Here is a 23,938-nt window from a genome sequence, read left to right as displayed (position 1 = left end):
CTCTCTCTCTCTCTCTCTCTCTCTCTCTCTCTCTCTCTCTCTCTCTCTCTCTCTCCTACTTTGTGGGGTTAGTTCTCACTTTTCATCTTTATACAGTGTCCTAACTAGCATTCACTGTCAGCTTGTCGCAGCCCAGAGTCACCTGAGAAAGGACTCTCAGTTGAAGTATTGCCCAGATAAGATTGGCCTGCAGATATGTCTGTGGGGATTGTCTTGATTGGTAATTGATGTAGGAAGGACCAGCCCACTATGGGCAGTACCATTCCCTGTGTGGCTGATTCTGGGGACTATAAGAAAGCTAGTTAGCTAAGTATGAGCTCCAATGAGCCAGCAAGTCATGTTCCTCCATGGTTTTGCTTCAAGTTCTCGATTGAAGTCTCCCCCGACTTCTTACAGTGATGGGCTGTAACCTAGGAGCTGAGCAAACACATGGCCCTGCTACCTTGCTTTTTGTCAGAGTGTTTTTTTATTACAGTAACAGAAATGAAGTTAGAGCTTTTGGGTCCTGGGGATTGAACTCAGGTCACCAGGCTTGCACAGCAATCACTTTTAGTCATTCAGTGATCCTGCTACTCCTGCAAGATTGGTTTCCTTCTACTGATTCCATATCCAGGATCCCGTGGTCGGCCTTGAACCACGGAGCTCGTAACTGTGTGCTCAGTTGACCATCTATTCCGGCAGTTGTAGCCCTTGGCTTGGGTTTCTCATTCTCTTGACTTCTGGCCGCTTGAGAGCTCTACAAATTCCAAATCAACCTCAGGTTTTGGTAACTTAAGGATACTTCTTCTGGGGTGATGGTGGTTTCCTTGGGTTAATAGAGGGAACAAAGCCCAGGATTGGGACCCAGAAGCCCTAAGCTTAAACCCCAGCTCAACCTCTCAATGGCTGTGGTGTTGGATGTGGTCTGGGCTTCTATTATGCATTCTAGATTGGAACTTGACAGTGTCGTCTTCCAAGGGAAAAAAGATGGTGGATGTGGAAAACATTTAAATAATAATAAGATAAAATAACATATATACATATATATGTAGTTATACATTCTGTATTTTCGTTATCCAAACAATTTTAGTCTGAGAAGTATTTCTGTATCTCTCCATCTTCATCCAGTGTAACCATGGCCTACTGAATCAAGGCCCAAGAGAATTAGTAGGAAGTGAACAGAGGTCAATATCGTTTGTAGCTAACTAGCTGCACCCAGCTCTACAGCGAAAGGCACAGGGAGAAGTATTTGGTCTCTATTTAGTTTTTCATTTTGTCTCTACAGACCTCTCCCCTTACCCTAGCTGTGTTTTTGTGAATTTTCTCAATTCATTCTTGGCTTCTAGGCCATCCCCAGCCTGGTTTCTTCTGTCTGTGGCTAGGGTCTTTGCAGATCTGCTACTTGCTTCCCCTGGGGTAGTGTAGAAAGTCTTAATGCCTCAAGAATTACATCCTCAGTGCGAGCTTTCTGTTTGCAAAGACTGGATTTTTACTTTTTGCAGGTATCAGTGTTTCTTAGTCCACTTTTTCTATGCCTAGAGGCTGTGTCCCCAAAACTACACAGATAGGTCTTATCTCTGAAGTATGACATTTGGTGTGTAGTTCCTGCCTGCTCCAGGGTGGTAGGAACTATACACAATATGTCCTCCCTAGTTTGCTCCACCAGAAGTGATTTGGTTCTGGGAATTTGGCAACATTTTCTGTGCCTTTCTCTGGTGTCCCTGCTTGTACCCTTTTAGGTGCTATGCACGTGGAAGGGTTGAGAAGGGCTAGTGGGGTCCTGTGCTGTTCCCCGTTCCCTCAGTCACCTGTTTCCCCACTTTTCTGGAGACATGCTGACTCCTCTGTGAAATCCAATCCACGGACGGGCATGATTCCGGATCAGGCTGAACCCCCTAGAGCGCGCTGTGCTCTGTGAAGCGACTCCCAGAGTGAAACCCAATCTTGTTTTGTGCTGTTTCCATGTGGCTGCTCAATTTGCCGCCTGGAGCTGAGTCCCAAGGGAGCAATTAGATATTGCAAAGGGCGGAGAGATGTCCTGGGGACTGTTCAAGCCATTTTAATCATGTGCTAATCTAACTGAAAGTTTTAATATTTTGTATAACAATTAAAGAGGCCTGTGAAATTCTCTCATAAATTCGAACACTGATATCTACCACCTCACATGTATTTAAAACAATGTAGGTGGCTGAGAGGGGACGTAGGTACACCAGATGTCTCCGATCATAAATACACCTTCACAGCTATCTGCAAAGAGTTTATCACCGTCTCTCCTGAAGTTCAAATAAACAAGCACAGATTCCAGTGCTTGCACATGTGTGTGTGGGGGTCTTTGGAGGGGGGGAAAGAGCAGCGTGCCTTAGGAGCTAATGTAAGATCTCAGTCCAGAGCATGGTGACATCAGGAATGTGCTGCCAGTGCAGGCTCCTTGGCAATGCTGTCTGCTGCCTTCTCAGATCCTAGCAAGAGACAATCCTGGTTTGGTTGATTACTTCTGGGTTCTGATTCCTCTGCCCTGTAGAAATTCTGAAAGACTTTTGGATAAGATTCTTAGGAACAGTTTTTATTTTTTTTTATTATTTTTTTTAACACAAACAGAATGGAATGATCTTTACTGGAGTGGTTTTGCTTTGACTCTGGATAAAGAAGCCTGGGATCTGTTTGCCTTCTCTGAGTAGAAATGGCCAACTGTAGCAGGGCAGTCTTTCAAAAATTATTTATTTTATGAGTAAGAATATTTTGCCTGCATGTGTGTCTATGTGCCGTGTGTACAACTGGTGCACTCAGAGGCCAGAGGAGAGCACTGAGTCCCCTGAAACTGAAGTTATAGCTGCCATGTAGGTGCTATGAATCAAAGGCAGGTTCTTTGGAAGAACAGCCATTGCTCTTGATTGCTGAGCCATATGCCCAGCTGTCACATGTGTCACCAGGCAGTCTTCTGTGCCCGGGTTATGCTGGGGACGGTTGAGCATCACTACACAGCACCCACTCGGTTCATTTTTCCTGCAGGTGATGTTCAGATCCCTGGACCTCCCACCAATGTTCAGGCTTCAGAGATCAGCAGGAACTATGTGGTCCTCAGCTGGGATCCACCTTCTCCCCGTGGGAAGGAGCCTTTGATGTACTTCATTGAGAAGGTATTCTGGTCATGTTCCCAAGAAGGGTGCTTTCCGGTCGCCACCCTGTTTTCTGTGCTTTACTTAGGAGCTGTGAGCCCATTGGTCTCTGTAGAGCCTGACCACTGTTGTATAAGAGGAGGGTAGGCAGTGGGGAGCAGAGTTGTGACCTAGGGGCTGGTCCCTCACAGGTAGGTGCTCTGGCATGGAAACTGAGCTTTGTCACCTGTGTAGTAGACTGTCCCATAACTCTTTGGTTCCTCTGTCCCTATTGTTTGGGGAGGAGTGGCATTTACACTGCACCTGCCTTCCAATGTCTCCCAAGGACTGCTGGTTTCCTGAGAAGTGGAGCTATCAGCGTTCAGTGTTTGCACACAAACCATGCAGCCACTGGATGGCGATCTGGTAGAGCGAACCATGTGTTTGAGCAGCTTGAGGCTTCATTACCTGGATAGAAGAAAAGGCAATCGCATTTTATGTCATGGCCTAGGACAACACACACATGCACACACACACACACACAGGTACACATGCACAGGCACACACACACACACGTACACATGCACAGGCACACACACATGTTCACATGCACAGGCACACATGCACAGGCACACACACATGTTCATGCATATACAACCATCTGACAAATTCTACCTCTATACTTTGTAAGATTTACCATTATATCTTATGTATTCTCTCTTACCTGGTTTTTATAAACTTGGACACTGAATTCAACTAAATGACATAATTCCCCAAAGGCCTTTGCTCATGCTTTTGCTATGTGACCTCACCACTGTGTGACCTGTCTCTTGGGAACACACGGATCGTGTCTTGCCGCCACTCCAAGTCGCTGCAGAATGGTAGAGCTTTTAGCTGGACTGTGACTCACTGAGCGGTGAGGGGACTCATAACCATTCTCCTAAACTCTCCTTAGTTACCGTCCCTTCCATCTTTCCGAGACTCTGACCTCCTGTCCATTCCTCCTGCAGTCCGTGGTCGGGAGTGGCAGCTGGCAGCGGGTCAATGCCCAGACGGCTGTGAGATCGCCTCGGTACGCTGTCTTTGACTTGGCTGAGGGGAAGTCCTATGTCTTCCGGGTTCTGTCGGCCAACAAACATGGCCTGAGTGACCCATCTGAGATAACACCGCCTATTCAGGCACAGGACATGATTGGTAAGTTATGGCAACAACCAGAATCCATGACAGGCTGAAAATAAGGTGTCCCTGGTACCCCTTCAGTGAGAGGACAAAGATGTGGAGCCCCTTGTACATGGGTTTGTGCGTGGGGTTGAGTCCATTCATAAGCAATGGAAGGCTGCCCCATATTGTGGCCAGCACTTCATGTTTCCCCCAAAGGTCTCTCTACTTTTCATGAAACCAACAAATGGTTTGTAAGCCTGTTCACTGAGACAGGGGCTTCACTGTGTAGCCCTGTCTGCCCTCAAACTCACAGCCATTACTCCATCTCTGTCCCTTGAGTGTTACGGTTATAGCCATGCTACCTAGTAACGCATGGATTAAAATGTACATTTAAGCTATGGTCACTTAGAGACCCAAACCCTAAACACATGGTGATTTCCTGCTCATCTGACTTGAAGATCCCACTCAGAAACTTTCAAATGCGGCTCACAGAAACTCGGAATTACAGTCCACCCCAAAGTGTGGCCCTCTCAGGAGGCCCCGTGAACCCCGACTGCTTTCGGCAGGGTGTGCCTAGTGTTAGGTATTCTCATTCAGAGCCCAGGGTACCCCTTCTCCTTTGTACCACATCTTACAAAAGCTGGAGATGACAGTGAGCTGGCACTGGGGGCAGAGACCTGCCCTGCCTTCAGGTCCTCTTTGGGTTGCAGCCTGTTTGTACCGTTACCCAGGCTCTTAGAAATCAAACCCAGGACCACAGCTGTCACACCTGTAGCCTCTGAGGAGAGGCCCTGGCCTTTTCCTTCATGTGATGCACATGCACAAAGTGATGATAACTAACAAAGACTGGGCCTGTGTCAGAGGTGGTTGGCTCTGGAGTGGCCTGTGTCAGAGGTGGTTGGCTCTGGAGTGGCCTGTGTCAGAGGTGGTTGGCTCTGGAGTGGCCAGAGGAATTTTCCTATAACCCACTGGGGAGAGGAAAGACAGAAGATGTGATTCCATTGAGCATCCGTATAGATTCCCCAGAATACCATATCAGGGTGTCGTATTTCAAACATGGCCGTCAAGCAAAGCCTTCGTGCACTAGAATCTCTAGCAGCCGTTGGGAAAAGAAGATTTCATGGTGGTAATGTCTTTCCTGTCAGTCATGTAACTCCGGAAGAGCCCCTAGTCCCACAGCTCCACCAGAACTCACGTCTTTGTAGAGACTCAACCCTGGTTTTTACTCCTCGGGACCGAGGTGGCTCTCTGGAATGGCCCTCACTCTGACCACAGCTTCCATCCTCCTGTCTCCCCCTCAGTGGTCCCGTCGGCTCCCGGCCGGGTGCTCGCCTCTAGGAACACGAAGACGTCTGTTGTGGTGCAGTGGGACAGGCCGAAGCATGAAGAAGACCTGCTGGGTTACTACGTGGACTGCTGTGTGGCGGGAACAAACCTGTGGGAGCCATGCAACCACAAACCCATCGGATATAACAGGTGCCACCCCCCATGCTCTAGCAACCAACCAATCCAGTGTCACAGAGGCGGGGCAGCAGACGCGGTGTGGCTTTCAGAACTGGAGAAACCACAGTAGAATGCCCGTGACTCCCCTGTAGACATGATCCCTTCGTTTAGTCACGTGTCGGGGTGGGGCATTCTAACATGCTGACTTGAGATAGGCGGTCACATCACTGAGATAACTTGTCTATTGATGCAAATAACTTTTTTCTATTATTATTCTGATCGTATAAATGCATGGTATGCGGTGCAATAATCAAACATATGGATACGATATGTCACGATAACCATCACTGCTATTTCCTTAATATTTTAAATTAGATTTGTGTATGGGAGAATTAGAGTAACATCTCTCCTCACCACACAGCAGGGTAAACCCTTCATCTCCCAACAGGGGTGGGACAGGGAATGACTACCCCATGGCTGGGCAGTGCCCCCACACTTGTGTTTTTTGCAGTGGGAAGCCAGAGTCTTTGTTTCTGGAACTACCCATCCTGTTCTCTGCCCAGGACACATGGGTTGCCTGGCTCTGTGTTTTTCTGCACAGTGTACTTCACAGGAAGGTGGAGTCTGTGTCAATGGCCGCCGTAGAGGGTGTCCATGGCGGCTCTACCATCTTCCCTGAAAAATAATTCTTTTAAAAAGGCATATTGTAAAAACCCAGAGGGTATAAAAGAATAACAACCAGATGGTCTATCAGCCCACTGCCATCAACAGGAGAAAGAGTGAAGAGAGGATTCCCAGGAAGGGGCCTGCAGGATGTTGTTTTGACTACTGTATTGAAATCATATTGACGATAGATTCCTAGCAACTGCTTAAATTTCCTGACTACTTGCTGTGTGCAAGGCAGGCTCCTTCTGGATTGTTTGTTTTCCATTTGATGCCCGTGCAGTGTGCAGTTCTGCGAGGGCTGAGCTTCCCCGCTCCCCAGGAGGGAAAGCAGAGCCTGGTAGGGTTAAGGGACATGACAAGGAACATATGGTCTGGTGGATGTCAAAGCCCACACTCCAGCCTGCTCTGTGTGAGGTCGAGGTCCTGGTCTCTACTCACTGCCCTGCATTCAGTTCCCATGCACAGACCTCTTAGATGTGAGGAATCGGGTGCTATGGCCGAGCTTCAGTCTCGAGAGGCTCCAGATGAAAAACTGACGGCGGGTCTCAGACTTCTTCATTAAATGCAGTATAATCTGCTTGCCTTGTCACCCTAAACAGTGAATTAACTCATGGCTCTGAAAATGAGGATGAAGGTGTGGTTTACAGGAAGAGTAAACCTGGGTTTAGATCGAGTGAGAATTTTTATGAAGGGCCCCAGTGATGCGTACTTCAGGTGTACGAAGCGGCAAGCCAGGGCTTGTGCCTTGTGACTCTCGACTCTGTTCCTCAGGTTCGTGGTACATGGCCTAACCACCGGTGAGCAGTACATCTTCCGGGTTAAGGCCGTCAATGCTGTGGGGACCAGCGAGAACTCCCAGGAGTCAGAGGTCATCAAGGTCCAGGCAGCCCTCAGTACGTAGCTCATGGGATCTTCTGTCTCTGTGTAGGGCTGTACTCTCTGTATCAAAAATACTTGTCACACCCCCTAGACCAACACCAGGGGACAAAGGTGTAGGCGTGGGGCTTGTTACACAGTCCTCACCACCCAGGAGGCTGTTTGTCCTGGAAATAGCAGTGTCAGGGGAAACTGGCAATAGGTCAGCTCCATGGCAATTAAAGGTATCACAACAGCTCCATACTCGTGTGAGGATATTCCCTGTCTGCTATGACTGGCTCTTTGAAATATGTGCTTTCAAAGAGAAAGCCCGTGTGGCTTTCATGTCTCTTCCTGGTCTTATCCACTAATATTTGAAATGTCTATTATTTTGATCAAACAGGGCACCATATCTAGAGGGATGTCACCTTCCCCAACAAGCTTAGGAATGTGCCCCAGCTTCCCACTGACTGATGTCCAAACAGGGAAACATGAGCTATGTACCCATATTAATCTGAAGTTTTCACTTCTGACCAAGAAGTTAAAACACACGCAATGGATAGTGACGCCCCCTGCTGGCCACACGGTGATGGTTCTCCACATATGCAGGGGCTGGAGGGCATCTCCTGTCTCCATGTTCCGTCCAGGTTCAAACAGGTCCCTGTCCTATCATCAAGGCACTTGAAGCTGCATTTAGAAAGAGCCATGGATACAAACGAAAGGAACGGGCACTGTTAAACTCACCCCCTTTAGAGGAGGCTGGGGAATGAACAGCAGTTCCTGTGCCTCGGTTTCCCCCTGGGACTCCAAAGGTGGCGTCTTGGTGGGATGGGGAATATAGAGCCCTAGTGACTGTCATGCTTCTGTGTTCTTGCAGCTGTCCCTTCTCACCCCTACGGGATTACCCTGCTCAACTGTGACGGCCACTCCATGACCCTGGGCTGGAAAGTGCCTAAATTTAGCGGTGGCTCCGCCATCCTAGGTTACTACCTGGACAAGCGAGAAGTACACCATAAGAACTGGCACGAAGTCAACTCCTCGCCCGTCAAAGAGAGGATTTTAACGGTCGGTTTTCGTTTGTCCTTTGCTTTTTGCCTAAGTGACCTTTGCTAACCTTTGGGTAGACTCCTTCGTTCAGAGTTTCAGAGTTCAGTTGGCTTTTGGGTCCTTTGATCCTGAAATAGACATTGTTTAAAAAAATCCTAGAAAGAGGAGGGCATGGTGTTTGGATCTAGATGGGTCTTAGGAAGCTAAGAAGCAAGAAAGAGGCCTTGTCAGGAACTGAGCAGACTTCATAGTCAATTAATGACCCAGTTGGCAGGGATGGTGCGGTCCATCCTAGGAGCCCATCCTGGTCCAGGTGGTGGGGTGGGCAGAGGGGGCAGAGGGGTGGGAAAGGATCTAGCTGAGCAAGTGCTGATGGGAGGTTACTACTCATTACTGATAACCACCTGTCTCAGCTAGAGTTTCCATTGCTGTGAAGAGACACCATGACCACGGCAACTCTTATAAAGGAAAATACGTTATTATCATGGCTCACTTACAGTTGAGAGGTTTAGTCCATTAACGTCATGGCGGGAAGAAAGGCAGCATGCAGGCGGACATGGTGCTAAAGAAGGAGCTGAGAGTTCTTACATCTTGACTCACAAGCAACAGGAAGTGATCTGTGTCACTAGGTGTGGCTTGAGCATATATGAGACCTCAAAGCCCGCCTCCACAATGACACACTTCCTCCAACAAGACCTTACCTGCTCCAACAAGACAACACCTCCTAATAGTGCCACTCCCTTTGGCTATTATATAGCCATTTTCTTTCAAACCACCACACAACCCTTTCCTAGAAATTCCCGTGTTTCCTATCTCCTGTGCCAGTGTGTGCCACACCAGATGCAGAAGGAGTGACAGGTCTGGAGTTAAACCCCTAATTCAACTGTCGAAGTCTTTGATTTCTCTTTTGAGCAGTGATAAATGGGTTCACCTCATCACCAACACCTAAGGACTGACCACAACAGACACATTAGGAAAATGAGAATTTGGGGTGAGATCTTAGCTGCTTGATACCTGTCATAGAGAAAACCTTGCTTTATGATACAGTTTATAATATGATTTTGTAACATTTAAACTATATTTACAGCACTTAAATGTGTGTGGCTTAAACTCAAATTTGGTGTGACAATATTGATCCTTGCCAAGTTCTCCCTCAGCATCCAGTGGCTCTTTATTGGGCCTGTGCCCCTGACAGACCTACACTGGGTGCAGGTGGCCTCTTTAAAGGACTTAGTCTCACTTTCCAGCATGGTTCATTCCACTTTCTTCTCTCTTTACAAACTCCTCATGGGTCCTCCTTTGCCCCTATGCATGTTAGCACCGCATTGAGCTCTTTTATTAATCGAAACAAAATCCATACAGGTGGAAGGCTTGACGGAAGGCTCATTGTATGAGTTCAAAATCGCTGCCATCAACCTGGCTGGGATCGGGCAGCCGTCGGATCCCAGTGAGCACTTCAAGTGTGAGGCTTGGATGGCACCAGAGCCTGGTGAGACGGTCTTCCCCGGCAGGCTTCCCTCCATTAGCGTGTCTGGTCAGAGGGGGCTCCAGTAGCAGGCTTGTGGGTGTTATGATGTTGTCACCTGCTTCCACAGTGAGAAGGTGGTCATTACATGATGTGGATTATGGCAAGGGCTGCATGTGGCCATGAGACTGGACCAATGCAACTGAGTATGGCCGTGGAAGAGGTTTTGAGTAAGGAGTGGGTGGCGGTGCATGGAAGGAGCCGCTAGATCAGGGCACAGAGGAGAGACAGTGTTCCACAGTCTGCAATGTGCAGCTGGCCCCTGACATATGATCCCAATGTGGCTGTGGACACCGGTTCCTAAGGAGCCAAGAGGAGATAAGGGCAAAAGGTCCCAGGCAGGAAGGGGGCCATGAGCCTAGCCCAAATCAAGGCAGAGAAGGTTGCCAGGGTCCCCACTCCTGTGTTAGCCTCTGTGCTCCAGGATATTGAGAATCAGGAGCCCCCAGCTCCAAGAAATACACTTGTTGAAGTCCTGACTGCATGTTCTACCTCCTTTCCTCTTTCTCTCCTTCCTTTCTTTTCTTCTTCCCCTCCCTTCCTTCCTCCCTCCCTCCCCCCCTCCCTCCCTTCCTTCCTTCCTTCCTTCCTTCCTTCCTTCCTTCCTGTCTTCCTCTTTACTTCCATCCATTCATCCTTCCTCCCTTCCTCCCCCTTCCCTCCCTCTCTCTTTCTTCCCTCTCTTTCCTCCTTCTCCTCTTCCTTCCTTCTTTCTCTCCCATGTCCATATACACCACTCTTCCTCTTTCTTTCCTCATTTTCATTAAATTAAGTTGGGCCCCTTAGAAATGGCTCTGCAGAAATTCTCCTCCCTCTTCTCCTCTTTCTCTTTTCCTCCTCCCCTGCCCCTTATCTCTTTTTCATTCCCCGGGAATAAGGCCAGGGTTTCCTATCAGCTAGGCGATGCTCTGTCATGGAGCTATATCGGCAGCCTTTTTCTTTTCTTTTCTTTTAAAAATCAACTTTATATTAAAAACTCAGATATGAAAAAGAAACCACACACTGAAATTAACTAGACACAAAGTCTATAGGCATTCAGAAGTTGTGGGGCTTCACATTGGATTTTACACTTTTGCTATTGAATACATTTTGATTCATTTGTCTACCACCAAAATAAAAAAAAAGTCTATGAGAGAGTTAGAATGGGGACCATATTAGCTCTACAGTGTCTTTCATAACTCGTACCCACTACTACTCTTTTATTTTTATTTTGAGAGAGGATTTTACTGAGTTGCCAAGCTAGCTTGAACTTACTCTGTAGCCAAGACAGGCATTGAGCTTTTAATCCTCCTGCCTCAGCTCCCTGAATAACCCGGATGGCAGGTCTGCACCACCAGATCCAGCTCCAGTCTTATTGAGGGCTTCATAGAAACCGCTTTCACAGCACACACAGGGTATACTGAGATCTAATTAAGATGAAGCTGGGTAACATCGTCTCCCCTCTTGCTTCTAAGAGCTCCTCTGGGAATGGGGAGTCAGCCCCAGACTCTTGTGGCTTGCTGGTACCCTGAAGAGAACCGTGGTCTGTGTTAGCATGTTGGGAGGTTTGTAGCACAGCGATGGTAACACTTTCTGCGCATTGGCTCTCCGATGCCCACGTGCTGGCCAGAGAGAGTGATATGCACTGTGCGTTGCTTGGTTCGTACTCACGATTGTCCAGGTACCTGATGGAAGGGATAGAGGCTGGACTCTCCTTCCAGCCCCAGCATCAGGAACCTTCTAGAGAGAGTGAGATGTGGATGTGAAGAGGATACATGTTATGCCTGTGGAGGGAAGCCCTTGCCAAGGCTGCAGTGGTGGGGGTGGCAGGGTCACTATAGTGGTGGGGGTGGGAGGCCCCCGCCCAACAGATAGGGTGACATGATTGGTAGGGATGGGAGACCCCTGTTCTGGCTGCAGGGTCACTGCAGTGGTGAGGGTGGCAGGATCACTGCCGTGATGATGACGATAATTAGGTTTGGCTCAGTTGGCTATGCTCAGATTTAGTGACTTTTCAGGCCCTGCCTATGACCTGACCTTCTGCGAGGTCCGAGACACCTCTCTGGTCATGCTGTGGAAAGCCCCCGTGTACTCGGGCAGCAGTCCGGTTTCTGGATATCTTGTGGATTTTAAGGAAGAGGATTCGGGGGAGTGGAAGACCACCAGCGAGGCACCGACTCCAAATCGCTACTTAAAGGTGACTGTCACCCCTTTCACATGCGTGGTTTTGATTCCCTAGCAAACTGGCCCCAAGTCTCTAGGCGAGAGATGCCCTGGAGACCCCCATTGTAGGGGACTTCGCAGCCAGGGTCTAGAGCGCAAGGGCAGGAAGCTCCAGCAGAGGGCAGCAAAGCACCTTAAGGAGGTGGTGCTGGCCTCACAAACACTGCCAGAAAGCTGTGAGGATTTGCTGTTTCTTCCCTGATCCACGTTGCAGCTTACCCAGCCACCATTATAGGACCACGTCCCTTGTATGAGGTCCGTTCTCCGACCAAGGCAAGGAGATGGCTTCTAACTCTGTGCCTCGACCTCAAGCCCAACGTTTGCTTTACCTAATTCCTGTAATTGCTAATCGTAATTGCTTATCTTTAACAATTATTTATTTAATAATAATTATTGAATAATTATCTTTAATAATTATTGCTAATAATAATTGCTTATCTACTTGATAAGCATCACAACCCAGACACAGACATGCATGCACATACACACACTCATCCACACATATCCACACACCTGTGCTCACACATGTGTATGTATACATACATAGCTGCACTCACCTGACAGACATGCATATATGCACACACACATCTGCCTGGATACACACACCTTGGTCTTACACGTGTACATATACAGGTGTACTAACATGCACACATATACATCTGCATCATTTGTATGTACACTTGCATGTACACATTGTATTATACAGATATAGGCACCTTCACATTCTTATGCACATGTACACACATGCACATACACACACAGAAGCCCACACATGCATATACGCACAGCTACACTCTCACACATGCACACATATACACAAGTACACACATGAACTCGTATACACATACCTGCACTGTCATACACATACATCTGCATATATTCACTCATACACAGGCACTTGTATGCACACATATACACATATACATATTTTCACTTACACTCGTACACATAATTTCACATCATCACTCACACATATCTGAACACACATGTACCATTCTTGCACTGTTACACATGTGCACACATAAACACATACTTGTGTACCTGTATACACACGCATGCATGTATACACACATGCAAACTTAAACTCACCCACCCATGTACACATATGCACACAGATGCATGACTGTGCCCACATATATACACATATGTACATTCACGCCATCCCACACATGGGCACAAGCACTGTGACACACATATGCACACATACACACCTGCATTGCCACATGCATTTACACGCATATACACCTGCACACCTACACTCACACATACACAGGAGCACACTCACAGGCAGAATGTAAGTTAGTTTACCCTCATTTTCCAAATACTTACACTTGTAGTTTTCTCGTCTCTGAGTCTGTGTGACAGAGTCTTAAGTCCCTGGCCTACATCCTTGGATGCCTACCTTTTTGACCCAGGGGTCTTCTCTTGATGTGGTTTAGACAGACAGACGCCTGTGCACCCTCTTGCAAGGAAGGTGACATTCGTGCCAGACACTGAAGTACAGTGATGGAGGCACAGGCAGCAATATGCTCTGCCGAGCAGGCTCGCAGCAGAAAACTATCTCCTTTGAATGGAGAGTGTGCATACATGTGAGAAGAGACTGTTTCAGTTATGGCGTGTCTAAAGGATGATTTCTAACAGCCAGAGACCACATTTTAAGTCGTATCTGGTCCTGGAGAACTATGTTAAACATCACCACCAGGTTGTAACCTACCTAGTCCATAGCATTTGATCTTGCACCTCAGTTTTCAGAGGAATACATGAATGTCGATGAGCCCAAACCTACTCCTTCCACCAGTGAGCTTGGGTGCTGTCTGCCCTGGCACGGGTTTCTTCTGTCATTTCCAGGTCTGCGACCTGCAGCAAGGTAAGACCTATGTGTTCAGAGTTCGAGCAGTGAATGCCAGTGGACCAGGGAAGCCGTCAGACACGTCGGAGCCCGTGCTTGTGGAGGCCCGGCCAGGTGAGCCCCCACCTCTCAATTGCTCAGTGCAGTAGATGTCACCCCACAGAGGGACCTTGAGGGGCACACTCGTGCTCTGTATGTATGCGTATGTGTGGGTGGAGGTATGTTTAATACGTAACCGACCATTTTAAATTTTAAAAAGTTCTTTGGTAACTTCATATATGTGTATAATTCATTTTGATTATATATACCCCACTACCTGCTTACCCCTTCCTCACTGAACTCTTCTTTTCTTACCCACAAGTCCCCCAAACATGCTTTAAGCAGAACCTGATTGACAGAAGGTAGGCTACATCCAGGCTCCGCACCTGCTCCAAACCCCTGAGCATATGGCTGTCTGCCTGGTGTGGAGAAGTTGTTCTAGGAGTAGCGGGCAGTGTCCAAGGGGGACCACCGTTGTTTGCACAACAGCTGGGGTCAGGTCAGATGCCTATAAAGCTATTGGTCACTTTCTTGGCTGCATCAGACTCCTTTGAGGTGATCTTGCAAAAAGGCGTCTCTGGGGCTGAAACCAGCTCCCAGGATACTCAGGTTGGTTGTGTGCCTGGGTTCAGGGAGGCGATAATGGAGCCAAGAGCTGAGACCTCCATATTTTACTCCTGGGGCCTCTTGCTCTCGTCTGTCTCGGTTTCCCTCCTTTTCATCTTCCTGGTAACCCAGGATTGATACCACTGACTTTAGTTTCATTTACCAGCTTTGACTCCTTTTGCCAATACCGCCACTGCTCCCACCATCAGCATTAATACAACGTCCTCTTCTTCCTCCTCCTCCTCTTCCTCCCCCCCTAAAGATTTGTTTTTATTTTATATGTATGAGTGTTTTGCCATGAATGTGACTGGTGCTCTCAGAGACCTTCTTAGACGGCATCAGAGCCCTTTGAACTGGAGTTACAGATGGTTGTGCGCTGCTAAGTGGGTGCTGGGAATCGAACCAGTTCTTCTGAAAGAGCAGCAAATGCTCTTAATGGCTGAGCCATCTCTCTACCCCCAGCACTAGCTTCTAAGAGTTGTATTCTGAATATCTGGTGTCAGACAGCAGCCCTCATTCCCCCAGAAAACAAACAAACAAACAGAATAACCGACGTGGAGAAGGAAGAATGTGTGGGAGCTGTGGAGTAGTGTAAACATGACAGTCCAGGTTATGGTCTGGGGGTGACGGGTCAGTCTGAGAGGCAGTCTTAGGGTTTCTGCAGTGTTGGAGAGGAAGCCAGTAGAAGTTTGAGGACACAAATAGCATCAGCTCAGCCAGCAGCTGTCCTTGTCATCCAGCTCCCTGAGGGCTGCTTGCTCTTCTGAGCCTCTCTGGTCAATTTTGGACTGACATTAAGTAAAACTGATGATGCGACCAATCTCAAACAGGCTTCCGCCTGGCTACTGCCAGCCGCACTCTAGAAAAAGGAATCTGGAGGACACTGTGTTCCTGAGGATCCCTCCCTTCCTCCCATCCCTAACAGGCACCAAGGAGATCAGCGCTGGTGTGGATGAGGAGGGCAACATCTATCTTGCATTTGACTGCCAGGAAATGACAGACGCCTCCCAGTTCACCTGGTGCAAGGCCTATGAAGAGATTGCCGACGAGGAGCGGTTCGAGGTTCAGACTGAGGGTGATCAGTAAGTAGCCAGCCAGAGGCTGCGGACCTTTGGCTTCCGCAGGCAGAGGTGACTAACCCTCCCCTTTCCTTTTCCTTTCAGTTCAAAGCTGTACTTTAAGAATCCAGATAAAGTGGATGTGGGGACATATTCTGTATCTGTCAGTGACACGGATGGTGTGTCCTCCAGCTTTGTTTTGGATGAGGAAGGTAATGTCCTCCTGACACAAGCTGGCCATTCCCAGCTTTGTCATGCTTTCAGAGATTGGCTCTCAAACAGAGAAAACACATTTGGTCAGGAAGAAGGCTGGGCATGGGGTTTGCTCATGAGCCAAAATCTCTTTAGAAATTTAGGAAATGCAGGTCTTCTCACTGCCTCTTTCTGTCTTGGAAAGTATCCCACAGGCAAGCAGAACTCAGTCTTTCCAAGGGGCCCACTCCCAGGGTAGCAGCGTTGGTTCACCTCCACCTCAATATGGTTCACAGAGGAATCAGTTTATAATATATACTCAGTGATGCAAAATTCGCCTTGATGTTTGTCTTAGTTAGGGTTTCTGCGGCTGTGAAGACTCCTTGACCACTGCAGCTCTTATAAAGGAAAACATTTAATTGGGGTGGCTTACAGTTCAGAGGTTTAGTCCATTGTCATCATGGTGAGAAGCATGGTGGCATGCAGGCAGACATAGCAGCACCAGAGAAGGAGCTGAGAGTTCTACATCTTGTTCTACAGGCAATAGGAAGTAAACTGTCTCATTGGGCATGGCTTGAGCACACATGAGATTGCAAAGCCCCGTCTGCAGTGACACTTTCTCTAACCAGGCCACACCCACTCCAACAAGGCCACACCTCCTATAGTGCCAATATCTATAGGCCAAGGTTTCAAGCACACGAGTCTATGGGGGCCAATACAATCCAAACCACCATAACGTTGTTCTTAGACTTCTGAATGTATGGGTCAAAACTGATGAAGTGTTTGTTTTCTTCCTTTTAGAACTTGAGCGTTTGATGGCCTTGAGCAATGAGATAAAGAATCCCAGTAAGTAATCACCTGGTTTCATACAGGCATCTGCAGACCCAGGAGGAGGGAGGGCCTTCATTAGACATATGTTCATCTGCTTAGGAGAAATATGGGCTTATGTTGTGGAAACTTGCCTGACTGTTCCTAGTCCGAGCGAATTGTCTGGCAGAGGTCATCTCCCAGAGTCACCCCTCAGCCTCTGACCATGTCCAGAGAGCTTCAAGGAACTCATTCAACAGGAGGCTTTTCACGTGGTTCTCACGTCTTGCTTCCATGATCCTGGGCAATACTCCATGGCTCACCTTGAAATGTTTAGGAACTGGGATTGGTGTTGTCTTCCAGTCTTCAGCTGTCCATCTGAGGCCGATCTGTTCACCACTGACTTACGATTTCTCTTCCTCCTGTAGCAATTCCTCTGAAGTCCGAATTAGCTTATGAGATTTTCGATAAGGGTCAGGTCCGCTTCTGGCTCCAGGCAGAGCACCTTTCACCAGATTCCAGCTTCCGGTTCTTTATCAATGACAGAGAAGTCTCTGACAGTGAGGTGAGTTCTTGGAGTGAGCTATGGCTCAGAGGGAGCTGGGTTTGCTGGTCTGGGAGTGAGCTAAAGCTTAGAGAAATCTGAGTTTACTCGGAAGGTTCTCAGAGTTCGTTCCCACCCTTTCAGAAACAGGAGTTCATAAGGTTGACCAGATGGCTCAAGGTTGAGGTTCTCACAGTTCTCAGAGAGTCATTCTTGGTTTGGTACTTTACTGAATGAGCACTTGGCCTTTGTTCTATTGTGTGTGTGTGTGTGTGTGTGTGTGTGTGTGTGTGTGTGTGTGTGTGCATTCACTTGTGTTAGTGGTTGAGGTGTGGGCATGTGTGGCACATGTGAGTATTTTTCCTCAGTCATCTTTCCCTTTTTGTCTGAGACAGGGTCTTTCATTGGTTTGGAATTTCATCAAATATGCCAGCCTAGATGTCCTGCAAGCTTACAGAGATCTATCTGTCTGCCTCCAATTTTGCTATCTCTGGGCACATGCTACCATGTTGAGCTTTTTATGTGGGTTCTGGGATCCAAATGCAGTTCTTCATGCTTGTGAGGCAGGAACTTTACTGAATGAGCCATCTTTCTATATTTTTGATTATGTGAAAATAATCTTGAAATTACTACAGCCCTCATTTTGCGCTATGGAACACTTGAGACATCATTAACTATGTGTAGATATATTAACCCTTTATAGATTGCTGGAGAACCCAGCCATAGGACAAATCTATTTTTTTTAAGATTTATTTATTTATTTATTTATTGTGTATACAACACAATAAATGCCTCATGTATGCCCACACGCCAGAAGAGGGCGCAAGATCTCATTACAGATGGTTGTGAGCCACCATGTGGCTGCTGGGAATTGAACTCATGACCTCTGAAAGAGCAGCCAGGGCTCTTAACCACTGAGCCATCTCTCCAGCCCACAAATCTATTTTTTATTGTGTCGCTTTTATTCAGGGGTGAGTTAAGTGAATCATCTATTGGTATGTCCCTTTTTCCACTAAATGCACAGTGTATGTCTTTGGTGCTTAGCTACCTAGTCCTAAATTCCCCATTCCGGTATTCACCACGCACCTATCAACTGGGAGCTGGAACTGAGAGCCCACCCATGTTTGTGGGCAGCCCAATTTCTTCCTATGAGCTTTGCTACCTACTCTAAGGCTGATCTTTATGTTTGGTGGTATTGGCAAAACAGGGCTAGATGAAGTGTATTGCACAGAAATCTCGGGATGTCAGGATCATGTGGTGTTTTAAATCATGTGATCAGGTCAGTCTGTCCCACAGGAGCCATGCCATGCTTTTAGAAAAAGTAGAGGGCAGTTGGATTTTGTGGGCTGTAAACGGCCGAGTGCATGCACACTGTGTATTGGATGGTACTGCCTGATCAAGGTGAGGGGAGATGTTTTCTAGGAAAAGAAGTGGAATGTGGAGTGATTGCACATTATTCGCTGAGCATCTTTTGATTAACATTCCCTGCCTGCCACAGAGAGCGACGATGCTGCTCCAGAGCTAATCCTTTGGAGTAGGAGTGAGCCATTTCACGTCTTTAATTAGCAGCCCACAGGTGATGTTCACGTTTGAAGACCGATGCTGTTTTTGTGAAAGTCACATAAAACCCTGTATTTATGGGGCTCGTAAAATCACAGAACTTCATCTTGCTGCATCAAGATGCCTAATTATTTCCTAAAGCCTTCTCAGATACCGCGGTGAGGGAGCCGAGGAAGCTGGAGAGCCTGCTGTGTCTTCAGGCTTCTGGCTGGTGAAATTCATACCTGGGATCTTTTAACTAGTTAGAGTGGGTTCCGGCACTTCTGGGAACGGATGGTGAACTGGTGGTGATGTCACACAGATACCGACCATTTGTTGAGCAACATGAAAGCTGCTTTTGATAATTCAAATGTCTTCATCTGAAACTAGACAGATATGCAAGGACCAGGGCAGGGGCAACTTGCTGGGCTCTTATACTTCTATCCTGATATGGTGGCAGCTCATTTCAGGATGAGGACACGGTGCTTCCGCATAGTTCCTGTCATTAACATGTTCCAGAAGGCTCTACCTCAAGACTAATCGGCAGGCTGGTGCCCCTTTTATTGCAGCCTTTCTTGAGAACATAGATATACCTGTCTCTTCTTCTATCTCCCTTTGAAAACACCCAGTGACTTTGTACAAGTACGGAACATGTGGCTGGCATATTTGGAAGCAACTTTGAATTTTTTAGTAGTGTTTTTTTTATGTTTTTTGGATATCAAAGCCTAGAGAATATGGCAGGCTTTAGTCAGTCACAACCAGGAGGCTGTTTACAGTTCAGGGGTTGAGAAGCTCATAGCTATGCACTAGGGAACTTCCTGTCTCTTCCCTTCCCAGAGGACAGTGGTTTCTTTTTGGTTCTTGGTTCACCAGGAGGTATAGTTGATAACTTTTTTTCTGAGTTCCTTTGTGTCCTCCCAGTTCCTTCAGAATGGTCCCAGGTGTGTCTTAGTCTTCTGTTGCTGTGTAGAGACACCATGACCATAGCAACTCTTATAAAGGAAAGCATTTAACTGGGGGTCTGTGTAAAGTTTCAGAGGGTTAGTCAGTGATCAGAACGCAGATGGGTGTGGCACTGGAACAGAAGCTGAGAACTTTATATCCTGAACCAAATGGAGCAGGGAGAGAGAGAGAGAGAGAGAGAGAGAGAGAGAGAGAGAGAGAGGAGGCTCACCTGCTGTGTGCTTTTGAAACACTTCCTCTAACAAGGCCACACCTCCTAATCCTTCCCAAACAGTTTCACTCCCTGGTAATTAAGCATTTAAATATATGCGCCCACTGGGGGACACTTTTATTCAAGCAACCTTGAGGTGTAACTTCATTGTGGAGAAGCAGTTTCATCACGTCATTCTCTGTGTTTTTTTTTTTTTTCTGGGTTCCAGACTCACAGGATTAAATGCGACAGATCGACAGGTGTGATTGAGATGGTCATGGATCGGTTTACTATAGAAAATGAAGGGACCTACACTGTGCAGCTTCAAGACGGGAAGGCTAAGAATCAATCCTCATTGGTGCTCATTGGAGACGGTATGCCCCGGGGAGCGTTTCTACATGCCCGCCAAGCATAGATGAAGGAAAATCCCTTTGAATCGAGAGATATTTCATCTCTCTACTTTTCTTGAATAGCGTTCAAAGCTGTCCTTGAAGAGGCTGAGTTTCAAAGGAAGGAATTCCTCAGGAAACAAGGTAGGTGGTGGCTCCCTCACACAGCAGTAGCACGAGGTGCAGACCTGACTTTGTAACGTGTCTCCAACAGACCCTGCATCTCACAGCTGACTCTGAAGACACGTGGGATGATCGAACATTAAGCAATCATTTTAGCTAAGGAAATTAGGGGACGCCTCTGTCTTTAGCCCTTTAGGGGTATCTTGCTTATATTCTTTCCTGCTTCTAACCTTGGCTGACCCTGGATATATGTTCATAATTTCCTATGACTCTCCTTATCAGGAGGCAGGGTGTCTTAACTAACCTCTGGATCAGTGACTGACTAGTCCCTGGCCCCTGCAGCTTGAAGGTTTCATCCTTCCCAACCCCTTTCTTTCCATAGTCCTCTGCATGCCACGTGTTGATGACCTCACACAGAAGTGGTAGGATCTCAGGTTAGCCAAGTTCCCGTCCTCTTTCAGCCCAGTATAACCCTCTGGCCATGTCAGACGGACTTCTCTGGATACCCCCATCACAATGTCCAGACCACTCCTTATTTGGTTTTGCTTTTACCACAGGATATATATATATATATATATATATATATATATATATATATATATTTAATTGAAATAATATTATATCACCTTCTGTCCTCCATTTATTCCCACCAGTGCCTCCTAGGTATCTTCCTACTGGCGCCCTCCACAAGCTTATTTAAACAAGACACCAATTGAGTTCTAGCCTTATGAAATGTATTAATATAAAAGAATTAGTACATGAGTCTCAAACCTAGTTAACATTGCTGTGTTGAATGAGAAAATAGCCTTATCAGGAGATAGCTTACTTCAGCATGCTTCATGCTTATTTCAGCAGAAATGATTGATATTGTTGAAAGACATACACAGCTCCATCCCTGATCTGAACTAACAAGCGTCTACAAAGCTGCGAGGTCACGTTGCTTTGTCTTCCTCTCACCTCTGCTAATTCCCTTCCTTTAAAGACTTTGTCACTGGGCTGCTCAGTGTTCAGTCAGAGGCATAGCCCAGGAAAGAGACTATGAGGAGCTGGATATAAATATCTAAAGAGCAAATGACCCCATGTACAGTAAGGAGGGGACCGTGTCCTCCCACTGGGAACAGGGGGCTCAAGAGAGATTTAGCTCTTAGGCAAGCTGGCTTCGAGACTATGAGCCATACTTTGGCTTTACAGGTCACAGCAGGTCCCTCCAGCCTTTATGTTTATATATCAAAATATAACATAGACATATTAAAACACATATACATATGTATATGTAATATTTACCTTAGCCGTAGGTGTCTATACATGTAAATTCTTATTTTAGAACTTCCTCCTTTCCCCCCAGGCCCTCATTTTGCTGAATATTTGCACTGGGATGTTACAGAAGAATGTGAAGTTCGGCTTATCTGCAAGGTGAGAGACCCAGTGATTTCCCCTTTGTGTTCCTTGTGGGGAGGCTGGCTAGGGAGCAGCCGTGGGGAGTGAAATGGGTGGCTGAGGTTTAGGTGCACGAAGAGACTTCAGGGTCTAGTGAACCCTGTAGACGTAGATGGTAAGTGCCTGTCCTTCCTTCTTCATGGCGCATTAGTGCTGTGACTTTCAAAAGAAGATTTAAGGAGGTAGATTACTAAGGCATGGACTTAGAACGTTAACAGTGGCTCCAAGAGAATATGTGTCATGAAGACATGTGTATGCCATGCTGTCCACATGACACCATCAGGGGCTAAAAGTCATATTTGGGGAATGGCTACTTATGTTTTATGTTAATAATTCAGTAAATAAGCTCTATTTCTAAGTTGTATTTTTATCAACAAACCTCTAATTTATTGAGTACCTGCCTTATATGTCACTGTGAAAGCGTTGGGATAAATGATAATAGTGCATTATTTTTGTCCTTAAACTACTTACAGATTACTTAAAGCCCAAGTAGGAAAGATGAAAACAAGCAGGCTGTTTCAGCAAGGTGGGGCTTCAGGGGTCAGAACAAGTCCAGGTCCAGGGAGTGAGACCACGAGCAGGAGTTGAATGTCATCTTTAACCACAGTCAGAAGACAGAGCCAATGCTATGTGTGTTATATACAACAAGAAGCCATGGAGCTATATCAAGAGGGCAATGCGGTGGCTGTGGGGTTGTAAGAAGGGTTGGGTATGATGGTGGAGCCTGAAGTATTGGCATTCAGAGGCAAGATGCTAGTCCTTTACTGAACAATGGGCTTTTTTGTACATGGACAGAAAAACTGAAAAAAACAAACATCAGTTTTCTCCAATGATCACCATGCACGGATAGGTATGTATTTCTATAGTGAGCATTATAAAGCTCAGCTCATCAGGAGGTCAGAGGTCAGGCTCAGGGACGAGGAGGGTGACTGATGTTCTGGTTCTGACCACAGCACCAGGACAACCTGGTCTTCCTGTATCCTAAGGACTAGGGGCAAAAATGTGAGGTTCACTTCTTGGGGGCTGATAGCATCCAAGTGCTGTGTAACTGCACACAAATATTTGAAATTACGTCAAGTTCCCTAATCACAGATCTGCACAGTCCAGTAGACACAGGTATTAGGACAAAGAAATAAATCTTGAAATCAGTATTTTGCAATCTCATGCATTCAGTTTGCACATTCATGTCCCCATAAATGCTGCAAACCACCTTCCTGAATATCTTTTCATTTAGTCATAACTGTGGCAGGTGATACTTCTTTATTTATTTATGTGACAAAATACATAGGGAATAGTATATATTAGGGTATACTTTCACTTTTATAGAATAGCATTTGAAAACAAAAGAAGTATTTAACAGAAACCTCAATCACAAGAAGAAAGTGTGTTGGGAGTTTGTCATTCTCTAGAGCAGTGTGATGGGAGAGCAGTGGCCGTTGGGTATGTGCAAACCATGTGAGCAATGTCTGAGGAACTTGCTTCTTCATGTCTCTTTGCACACCCATGCACACATGAGGCACCTGAGTGTTCCAACGTGGCAGAATTGAATTGCAGGGCCAGAGATGACATGCAGGGGCTGCTACGGGGTGAGACCCCTCCACCCACATGGCACCAGGATGGAGGCTGTTTAGATACCAGATTGAAGGGCACTGGAAAGTCTTTGGCTTCACACACACAGAGTTCAACTATCCCCCTGATGAGCAGAGTAAGCCTAGAGACAAGGAAGGATGGCAGAGGCTGGCATTGCAGAGAGATCCAGCCAGAGCAGACCAGGAAGTTACTATCCTGTGATGTGTGTTCTGTCATGTTCTGTGCTGGGGTGGGGCACTTCCGCATGGTCCCCATGCATTCCTTGAACACGTGATTGGCTTCTTTGTACAAGGCTGTCTTTCAACTCAGGACTAAAGTAGGTAAAAGTACCTGCAGTATGTGATTTTTCTCATGTCACTGGCGACAACACTGCATATAGCTGCTGTAGAAAATTCCAAACACATGGCCTTCCTGGTCTCTAGAGCCAATCCTATGACATAATGTTCCATTGCTGGCATTCCCTGTGTGGGGGTGATGGGGATGCAGATTCCTCAGCCTCCTGGAATCCAATGTCATCCAACACCTGCCACACAAAGTAGAATATCGTCTTCCCGGGCTAGCATGTCACCCACGTGAGTGTGAGTGTGGTTCCTCTCCATCAGAACCCTGCAAACCTTAGCTTCTAAGCCAGAGGCTCGA

The 23,938-nt window shown here is 46.9% G+C and overlaps 1 protein-coding gene across 1 annotated transcript in view; it reads left to right on the top strand.

Annotated features, from left to right (window-relative positions):
• The window catches only part of Myom2 (myomesin 2), a 71,689-nt gene that overhangs the window by 37,308 nt on the left and 10,443 nt on the right, over nt 1–23,938 (top strand). The window contains exons 15-29 of the mRNA XM_050137169.1: nt 2,989–3,116; nt 4,085–4,268; nt 5,537–5,711; nt 7,116–7,237; nt 8,077–8,264; nt 9,609–9,735; nt 11,769–11,947; nt 13,822–13,936; nt 15,393–15,549; nt 15,631–15,737; nt 16,519–16,563; nt 16,953–17,089; nt 19,990–20,134; nt 20,234–20,293; nt 21,618–21,685. Of these exons, the coding sequence (XP_049993126.1) occupies nt 2,989–3,116; nt 4,085–4,268; nt 5,537–5,711; nt 7,116–7,237; nt 8,077–8,264; nt 9,609–9,735; nt 11,769–11,947; nt 13,822–13,936; nt 15,393–15,549; nt 15,631–15,737; nt 16,519–16,563; nt 16,953–17,089; nt 19,990–20,134; nt 20,234–20,293; nt 21,618–21,685 (1,937 nt within the window). The remainder of the gene's footprint in view (nt 1–2,988; nt 3,117–4,084; nt 4,269–5,536; nt 5,712–7,115; nt 7,238–8,076; nt 8,265–9,608; nt 9,736–11,768; nt 11,948–13,821; nt 13,937–15,392; nt 15,550–15,630; nt 15,738–16,518; nt 16,564–16,952; nt 17,090–19,989; nt 20,135–20,233; nt 20,294–21,617; nt 21,686–23,938) is intronic.

This window comes from Alexandromys fortis, unplaced genomic scaffold, assembly GCF_014885135.2.
Source record: "Alexandromys fortis isolate MF-2015 unplaced genomic scaffold, M_Fortis_MF-2015_v1.1 scaffold_3, whole genome shotgun sequence".
NCBI lineage: Eukaryota > Metazoa > Chordata > Mammalia > Rodentia > Cricetidae > Alexandromys > Alexandromys fortis.
This window is presented reverse-complemented; position numbering and strand designations above follow the sequence as displayed.